General features: G+C 42.0%; 1 protein-coding gene across 1 annotated transcript; it reads left to right on the forward strand.

Annotated features, from left to right (window-relative positions):
• Positions 1 to 560: 560 nt before the first annotated feature.
• On the forward strand, positions 561 to 9,127 carry LOC125022644 (elongation of very long chain fatty acids protein 6-like). Its single transcript, XM_047609473.1, has 4 exons — positions 561 to 822; positions 2,991 to 3,122; positions 4,836 to 4,987; positions 6,152 to 9,127. The coding sequence occupies exons 1-4, from the start codon at positions 737 to 739 to the stop codon at positions 6,574 to 6,576; spliced, it is 795 nt and encodes a 264-aa protein (XP_047465429.1). The 5' UTR covers positions 561 to 736; the 3' UTR covers positions 6,577 to 9,127.
• Positions 9,128 to 9,295: the final 168 nt, after the last annotated feature.

Consider the following 9,295-nt stretch of genomic DNA (forward strand, 5'->3'; position numbering starts at 1 on the left):
TTTTTTTTTCACACATCTGCTTTAAAATATTGTAAATTCATGCATGTATGAGTTACAAACTTTAAGTTTACATTTCAAGTGTAACAAGGGTTATGTGTATCATATATAATTACATAAAAGTTTTTTGTTTGTTTATATACCTTACCACGATTGGGAGCTGCTCCTCCTCAGGCAGAACCTTAAATAGCCTGTGTTTTCTGTGTTCCTCTTTCGGGTAATCCCGTGTTTCTATGAAGGCCCTTGTCCCACCAAAACTCTCACTCTTGCCTTTGTGCTCTGTGGGACAGAGGCTCACTTGAGGGAGGTGAAAGCAGATCATTGTTGTTTTTGTTTCGTCTTTGTTGTCAGATAATCAAGATGCTTGAACCAGGAGTGATATAGTCTCCTCCCTCCTCAAAAAAAATAATGCATGTATATGTATGAATGTTGCTTTCTGATATCTTTGTGGTCGTCTTAGCTGACTAGCTAGGCAAGCCTTCCACGAGGAAAGCGACTCTTATTTTGAAAGTCCAAACAGGAACAGTACCGTTTCCGTTCGCCTATCTGCGCCTCCGATGAACGTGTCCGCCCACTGGAGGAGACGGACATCTGCTGGCACCGCATCCTCCCGCCGCGGCCGCGGACTTTAACCGGTGACAACCTTGGTCGTACCGGCTGGATAAACGAGCAGCACTCACCTCGTCCTCGTCAGATCGGTTATTTCCTCTGAAAGCTCCGCTCAGGAACTTCCAGGAAGATGAACGACAGCTACCCGGTGCAGGAGTACGACTTCGAGCGTCGTTTCGACGAAAGACGGGCCCTGGAATGGATGCAGGAAAACTGGCAAGTAGTTAGAGGATAGATTTAACTTCAAAAAAACCGGTTCTTAAGTTAAAGGTGGTGTTTATTTTTGTAGATATTGGTGAGGTGCTGTGTGGTTCTTCTCTCTTTTTAGACTGAATACATTTGCTTAATGTACGTGAATGCATCACAGCTCAGTCTACTGAAAACTCAATTAAAATTCCCTGAAGATGCAGGAACCTGTTATTTAAGCATTTTATCTCTATGTGTCAGATATTATCATCTAAAAAATATGTTGAATAGCTCCTCTAATGAATTTCTTCCTGGATCTCCAAGAGCCTTCTTGCTAGACAGGAGAGAGAGATTCCTTTATGACCAATCTTGTATAACAACATATTTGCTTCTTAGCAGTGGTGATCTGAAATCAGTTTGTGTCACATAAGAAAGAAAGTTATCTATGAGATCTTGACGAAGCTCAGGGCAAAAGTGCAGCTGCAGACAGGCAGGCAGGCCCAGAAGGCATCACAGTCCTCCTCCGGGCTCCTTGGTTTGTAAAAGGTCTGCAACACAACTATTTACTATTTTTCACATTTTAACCACGTTACTGACAAATGCTTTGTAATAAATAGACTTCACTTGGAGACTTTTGTCTTTACATTGTAAGGACAGCAGCTTAACGAATGCACATGCGTATGCAAAGTATGTGGTTAGTACAAAAAACCACTTCCTTCTTCAAGCTCTAAACTATGAAGTGTTAGATGAATGTGCTTTTCCCCCCTCCCCACATTTCAGACCATACACATACTAAGGTCAACCTAAAAATAAAGTGTTATCTCGTTTTGGTTCTGTTTAAAAGCCGAAATGTTATAATAAACATTACACTAACCTTATCACAGAAGGCAAGAACAATTTACATAGTTTAAAGTTCTAGTAAAACCAGGTGCTGTTGGTTTTAGCGTTAGCCTTAGAAACTAGCTCAGCGGTTGATGGGTTTTCACCCATATACTATATGCTAATACAGTTAGCACATGGCACTTCACATTCAACAAATTAGCATAGCAGCTAGCTGACTTTTACCGACATCCTTCCGACATGAAATGCATCATGATCAGTTCTATAATTAGTGTGCTGCTTGGGCCTTTTTTTCTGCCCTGATGAAAATCTCTCTTTTTTCCTCCAAATTTTACTTTCTAAAAAAAAGTTATTCATTTGGAGGGGTGGAAAAAAAATCACAATTAATAAAGAAATAACGAGATTGTTGCATGTCCTTGCATGCTCATTTTATATTTCAGTACTTGTGCATCAGTTAAGGTTTTAGCCTTGTGCAGGTTTTATCTGTCTCCCAGAAGGACAAACTGAGAACTGAAAAAACAACTCTGTTGCTTTAAGTGGGTCAAGCAGCAGCAGCAGCAGCAGCATCAGCAGCATCGACACTCAACCTAATGTGCATTGTGCCAATCTGGATTAGGCATCTGCTGTATTCCCTCAGTGTCACGCACATCTCTGCTTCCAGACTTTCTGTAAAGAGAAAACCTCCCCGTCACCTCCCGTGTTACTGCTCGCTGCCAGGACTCCGCCTTTTTCTGATATTTGCCACCAACTGTCATAAAACACTATGAAATGAAAGTGTTGGGGGGGGAAAAAAAGTGTCGAATGCCCAGTTGAGACACGCCCATTTAAGACCGGCTCACTCAGAACACGTTTAAAGATGGTTTTGATTACCTGCGACCACATTCCTTTGGTAGTGTGAACTCAGTGTGTCCCAGCCACATTGACAGGCTGCCGACTCTTACGTAAGGGGAGATTTACCTTGTTCATTCATTCATAAAAAAAAAAAAAAAAAAAATCGCACAACCACTATTAGAAATGGGCTAGGGGTTGCCTGAAAAAGAAGAACTTTAGACTTTAGACTTTATTTGCCCCAGAAGGGAGATTTTTTTCAGCTTGAATTGCTGTAAGTGGTGTCTGCTCATTAGTAGTAAAAGCCTTTTAAAATATTTCGTCCTTGTAGCTTAAACTAAATAAAATGAGATAATACATTATTAGCACTATTATCCTCTTGCTGTATGCAAATGAGGAGTTAAATCATTACCTCAATATTCACCGGTGACTTTATTATTAGAGATTTTTGCGTCACTCTGCTTCAAACAGCTTTGCAGTGAAAATCGTGAGGGATTATGTTCATTTTTGGCGTGTTTTCCTTTCCGCAGGAGGACGTCGTTCATGTTCGGCGGCCTGTACGCCGTGCTCGTATTCGCCGGCCAGCACTTCATGAGGGAGAGGCCGAAGCTGAACCTGCGGCGCCCGTTAGTGTTGTGGTCCCTCAGCCTGGCCATCTTCAGGTGAGTGAAACGGTGGCAAATTCAATGTTTATCAAGAGAAAGAAGGACATCAGCTCCAGGACTGCGTCTTTTATTTGACATTTTATAGATTAAACAATGAATCTGAAACTCTTGTTGCCTCCCCTCCCGTAGTAGTCGACGTTCTGAACAGAAATCTCTACCCTTCAGAGATCCGTCTCTTGTGGGTGTAGGCCAAAACTTTGCTCTGTTTTTGAGCTGCTCGCAGCCCTGGAGCTTCTACAATGACACAGTCTGACAGGTCGTCCAGTGACAAAATCAGAATGTGTTGAAAAACCTGCTGCTCACTTAAAGGAAATAACCTTCTCACATCACAGACCCCTGTCTTGTATCAACACTCGGTACATACTGTACCTGGGCTCAGTCCAGGCAATTTTAAAATGATTGAAATGGATGGAGCTTCAGCCAAGGCAGTATTTGTTTTAGGTGTGCAATACACTACAATAAAGTACTTCCCTGTAGCATGAAAACATATTCTTCTGTTTGAATAGCTGTTTGCTAGTATCAAAGCTGCCTAAATTTGAAGAAGAGGAAGCCAACTTGCATGTCCTGAACATGTTTGCTGTGGGGAAGAACTTTACTCTGGAAAAGCGTCGGCCTGTCAGAGAGAAATGTGTGAATTGTGCAATGTTGATGTTTTGTCAGGTGGCAGTAGGAGATCATTAAGTAACGTTAAATGTTTGTGTCTTCATCTAAGCCGTATTATTGTGTATTTACATTGCCATCATATGAGCAGAATAGAGTAATACCCTGGAGAATTATGTCATTCATGTCAAATCCAGTTTCATATTCAAAGCAGTTGGGAGCATTTTTGAGGGGATTTTTTGACCCAGTTGGCCAGGCTGCCGTCCCGAGTCCTGCAGAGCGCCGAGCTCTCCCGTTAATCTTAATCCCAGAGCAGCGGGCGCAAACTTAATGGCTTGTAACCTGTAGACATGGCGAGACAGTAATGCGGGAGGGGAAGGATGTCTGGCCGGCTGCTCCAGTCACTATTTTAATTAAGTGTTTTCAGAGAAAGGTACAAGCAGTTTTTTTAAATAAAGTAAGCTCAGTAAAAAGTTTAGACTAAACTATGGAATAATCCCGTATGTTGAGGAGTCTGTTGACCTGAGGATAGATACTGTTTGTGTCTTGTTGTCCTTGATTTCACACTCTATAAAGACAGCAGTGTGAAGAGGATGTGTTGTGTCTGTGCACTGCCCTTGGTGATGTTATGAACTCTCCTGATAGCTCTGTGAAGCGTCATCGTCAAGGCCCTGATACTTTCCCTAATTTTTATCACGCTTTGGAGCCTTCCTGTGTTGAGCGGTGTTGTAATCTCACCGTGGTACTTGTGGTACTAAAAAAAAAAAATCCCTGAGGATTTTGGTTTACATACCAAATTTCCTCTGCCTCCTCAGTAAGTGCAGTCAGTGCATGATAGGAAACGTCGCTCCTTCTTCCTCTTCCTTGTACAAACATTTCTGAAGTGTGATAAGATCCAGCAGAAGAACTCCTTACTGCAGCCTGGGTCAGTGTCTGTCTGCACCAGACTCTCATCGCAAGGATGAGTAACATCCAGTATTTACGACTGGAATGATATTTCTACGTGAAACGGTGCCCTGGGTTGTAAAAGTCCTCTATCACCACCACTAGTGTCGACTGAAAACAGCCAGTTTGTTTTAAACAGTCTGATCACGTGTCTTCACTGTGCAGCATCATCGGAGCGGTCAGGACTGGACTCTACATGCAGCACGTGCTCTCAAACCATGGCTTTAAGCAGTCGGTGTGCGACAACAGTTTCTACAACGCCCCAGTCACCAAGTTCTGGGCCTACGCCTTCGCCGTCAGCAAGGCCCCCGAGCTGGGTAAGTCGTCCCTCAAACCTCTCCTGTCTGAAATGTGAAGATTTTTTGACTCATGCGTTAGCGTGCTTTCACTGCGTAAATTTATCTGCAGGCAATTATCTTAAGAGCTGAGATTTGAGGCTGCCTAGTAATCTAGAGTCTTTGTGCTTGGACAGAAAGAGCTGATCGCTCTGGGAGATGTAGGCGGATGCTGAAGTGGCAAGATAATTCCATTAGTGCATGATTTATACAGACAGGATAGATACCTTAACACCTTCCTACTGGTCAGCACATTACTTTAATGCAGGATGTAGACTTGGCCTGACTAATTCGGGTCACGGTGGACAAAGCTGAAAGAAGGGCATCTTGTTGGGTTCTTGTAGACGTTTCATCCACGTAGCTTCTTCGGCCACATCCGTCCCCTTTTAAACCCTAACTCCTCCTCACCAGTCTGAACTGAACCCTCCCTGACCTTGTTTCATTTTGTTCCTGAAACCCACAGAGGTTATCGTGAACGTCTGTGGGTGGTGCCCCTTCTGAAACTCACATGACACTCTCATTGAAGGAATCTGTTTCAATTCTGTTTTCTCTCTCCAATGAAAAGTTCTCTAACAACCAAGTCTTGTGTAAACCTCAACTCCCCACCAGCCTTTTGCCATTGAAAGAATTTTCATAAAATATCTTCAAGAAACTCCCCAGTTGCTCTTATTTCATGTTACAGAAATGTAGCTTTGTTTTATCAAAGCTTGACTTTATGTTTGGCGAATATTTCTGTTTGCAGAAGTAAGAGCTCAGGTTTGGAACTTGGACAAAAAAATGTATCTGGTTGAGTCAAGCTGCTTCATTTGCATCTGAAACTGAAAGTGAATTCACTTCGAGGCCTAGGGGTTGTTATCGACACCGATCTGGGTGTTGTCTTCTTGGTGCGGTTACAACTTAACCATGCCAGAATATGAATATGAATATGAAGAAGAAGACGAAGAAAAGCTTTGTGGTGCACCAATGACCTCAGAGAATCCATGACCTTGATGACAAAGAATCTTCCCAGTTTTCCAAGCATTGCTTAACATTAAATTATATCCAGACACAAGCAGCTGTGCAGAATTTAAAGAATCAGGAAGAAGATGAATAAAAAAAAATGTGTCCGGTGATTTCAAATGATTTCCTCTCCACTGTCTCTCTCAGGAGACACCATGTTCATTATCCTCCGGAAGCAGCGCCTCATCTTCCTGCACTGGTACCACCACATCACCGTGCTGATCTACTCCTGGTACACCTACAAGGACCAGGTGGCCGGCGGCGGCTGGTTCATGACCATGAACTACCTGGTTCACTCCATCATGTACTCGTACTACGCGGCCAGAGCGGCCGGCCTGCGGGTGCCACGAGTCTTGGCCATGTTCATCACCGCCAGCCAGATCCTGCAGATGGTGATGGGTCTGACCGTCCTGGGTTTTGTGTACATTTGGATGAACGAGGTGCGGTGTCCGTCCAATCTGGACAACATTATTTGGGGCACCCTCATGTACTTCAGCTACTTGATCCTTTTTGCCTCGTTCTTCTACAACAACTACCTCAAAGGCAGTGATAAGGGATCCAAGGCAGAGTAGCATGTTTGCGCTGAGCTCACGGTCGTATTAATTTGTGCCATAAGTAGAAATGACCAATACCGAGAGGCTGTGAATGTCCGAACTAGTTTGCTACACTGACTTTTATCAATAGCTTAAACTGAGTTTAGAGCATTTTAGGAAGAGGATTCAGACTCAGCGCATTTTAATATGACCCCATGAAGAGTTAGGAGCAGGAGATGTTTGACTAAAATGATCCTTACTTCATTTAAATTATTTATTACTTACTATTACACTTGACCAGTATCAAAAAATAGCCGGACGTGGGCCAAATATTTGCTAAAAAATGTTCTTTTATTCTAACTGATATATAGCTCTGATATAAAAGAGGAAATGATTGGAAACATTGGGGAACATGCTTGTTTGAACTCTTTTTGAGAGTTAGCTCAGAGTCGTTGAGCTTAACTTAGCTTAGCATAAAGACACATGTATAAAAGAGAATTTACCAACACCTCTTAAACTGACTCCTTTGAACATCTTATCAGGCTGATCCGTCCTCCAGCTGCAGTGTCGTCTGACAAGATGGGAGATAGTTCTCACACAGAATTTATTTTTGTATTCTGTTATCCGTTAAAAAAGAAAAAAAAAGCTGGTGTGCAACATGTTAAATGGTGAGCTTTCCAGGTGCTGTTAGGTGCCAAACTTTCTTTGTGCCCTTCTTTACTGTCGTTATGCTAAGCTAGGCTAACCCTCTCCACCATAATGTTGGACTGCTCCTTTAAAATTGTGTCTGTTTTAGCCCTGACAGTAATGTGAGCTGCAGGACTGCAACTAAAAGGGAATGAAGCACTTAATGACTAACAGCACTTAAACTGACACCACATCATTACTTGGTATTAATATGTGTCCTGAGTGATCTGATCACAAGTGGCCAGCGTTAGGAACGTGCAGCTAAAATGGGTGGCGATATGTGTCTTTTCAGTTGGATAATACGGCCCCCTTTCTGGTTGACCTATTACAACATATAAAGAGTCATTGACGTTGCAGACCGGCATTTCAAACAACAACCAGATGGATAATAGTACAACTTTTTTTCAATCTCGTACGTAATGTTCATGCTACTTCTGGTGCAGATAAGATGGCGCTGTCCCTCAGATGGTTCTTCTACTGTCTCTGTTTACCTTCTTCTTCTGCTACCAGCTTTCTTGGTTATTTTTGATCTGGGGTTCTGGGGTTGTTCATATGCCAGTGCATCGGTTTTGGAGCATTTGCACACGCATTGTCCGGTTAAAGTCCAATTAAGGCGTATACATGCCACTCGCATTATCTGGGTGTCTTAATCGGATAAGGAGAACTCTAGAACTTTAGTCGGAGTAACACGTTTACATGCACTTTGGTTGTCCAGTTAAAGTCGGATTAACGCAACAATTTGTGTTTTTCATGTGCATGTATCTACTCCTGTTTCTTAAATAACAGTCATGGTTAGTCACTAAAGTATGTAAGTCTGACACAAGGACGACTCCCAGGCTTTGATCACCAACCAGCCGTCAGACTAAACTCACTCTAATAGTCCAAATATTCAGTGGCTGAGCTACAGTTTGGAGTCGTTTCAATTTTACTGCTTCCTCATCTTCTTTAGGTGGTCTGCCAGCTTGGAGCTATTGGTTGTGTTACCACCCTCTGCATCCCCTAGCTCTCTGTTTAATGAATTTCCTTACTTTTGACCTTTGGGTAAGGGCTTTGAGGTAAAAATTGCATGTGCTGACATGTTCTATGTCAACCGACGCCGTCCAATCGAATGTAACCTGGCCAGATGTGATCGGATCTCTCACGTTAATACCAGGTCTGAACAGGGACCACTCTCTGTGTTGTTCTAATATGAGCCTGTACTTCTTGTCTGATCTGACCACAAATGCACTTTGTTCGTCGATCTGTCTCCGTCCTTTTTGCTGTTTTGTACACAGACACGTTTACACACTGTGCTGTCCCTTTCTCATTTGTAAACTCACTAGTGTCACCTTTATCACTGTTGGCACCGCACTGATTTATCTCAGATCTCTGGCTTTACAAATTGTAGTTTGTTTGTGAAAGTCAGAACATATTGTCCACAAGTCTGAGTTTATTCTGTCAGAAAAATCAATGTTGTTACTCTGGATCATTTATGTGCCAAATCTTTCTTCGGTTTGTCTTTTTCTCTCATGGTTTAATGATTAAAATTACATAAAGTCAAAGGTTTATTGATTGTTGCGCCTTCAGATCAAATTTCAATCCTGGAAATAATCGATTGAATTCCCAGATATAGTTTGAATTGTCTTCTTTGTCTGTAACATGGTCAAAAATTGAACACCTAAAGTCATTAACAGCACCTGTGTCATATAAAGCAGTTACATGCCATAAAGTCTACATTTTCAGTTCATGTTGGCAGAAAGGTGATAATTCTGCTTTATTAGTGAGGTCAGGATGCAAGTTGGTCAGAATATTAGATAGTATTGTAAAGTGCTTGGTGAGTGAATGTGTGTCCAAACAATTGTTATGTCAATAAACATGATTTACAGAAAGAAAAATGTTGTAAAATAAAAGTTTATTAAACAGACGATGAAATGATACCTAAAATTATTTCAAACGTGTGGTCAAAATGTTTTAATGTCTCCTCCTTTTGACACTTTAACAGAATCAGAGTAAGCAAATCCAGATGAGCTACAATTCAAACTGAGTAATGATTACGATTATGCAGTTAACATGGCTCCTGTCAGCGGGTGGG

Source organism: Mugil cephalus, chromosome 16 (assembly GCF_022458985.1).
Source record: "Mugil cephalus isolate CIBA_MC_2020 chromosome 16, CIBA_Mcephalus_1.1, whole genome shotgun sequence".
NCBI lineage: Eukaryota > Metazoa > Chordata > Actinopteri > Mugiliformes > Mugilidae > Mugil > Mugil cephalus.

Bases quoted from the DNA above. Each gene is read 5' to 3' on its own strand.
- LOC125022644 (XM_047609473.1), top strand. From the start codon at position 737: ATGAACGACAGCTACCCGGTGCAGGAGTACGACTTCGAGCGTCGTTTC. The intron at 823-2,990 runs GCAAGTAGTTAG...TCCTTTCCGCAG, and splicing joins GAATGGATGCAGGAAAACTG to GAGGACGTCGTTCATGTTCG. The intron at 3,123-4,835 runs GTGAGTGAAACG...TTCACTGTGCAG, and splicing joins CTCAGCCTGGCCATCTTCAG to CATCATCGGAGCGGTCAGGA.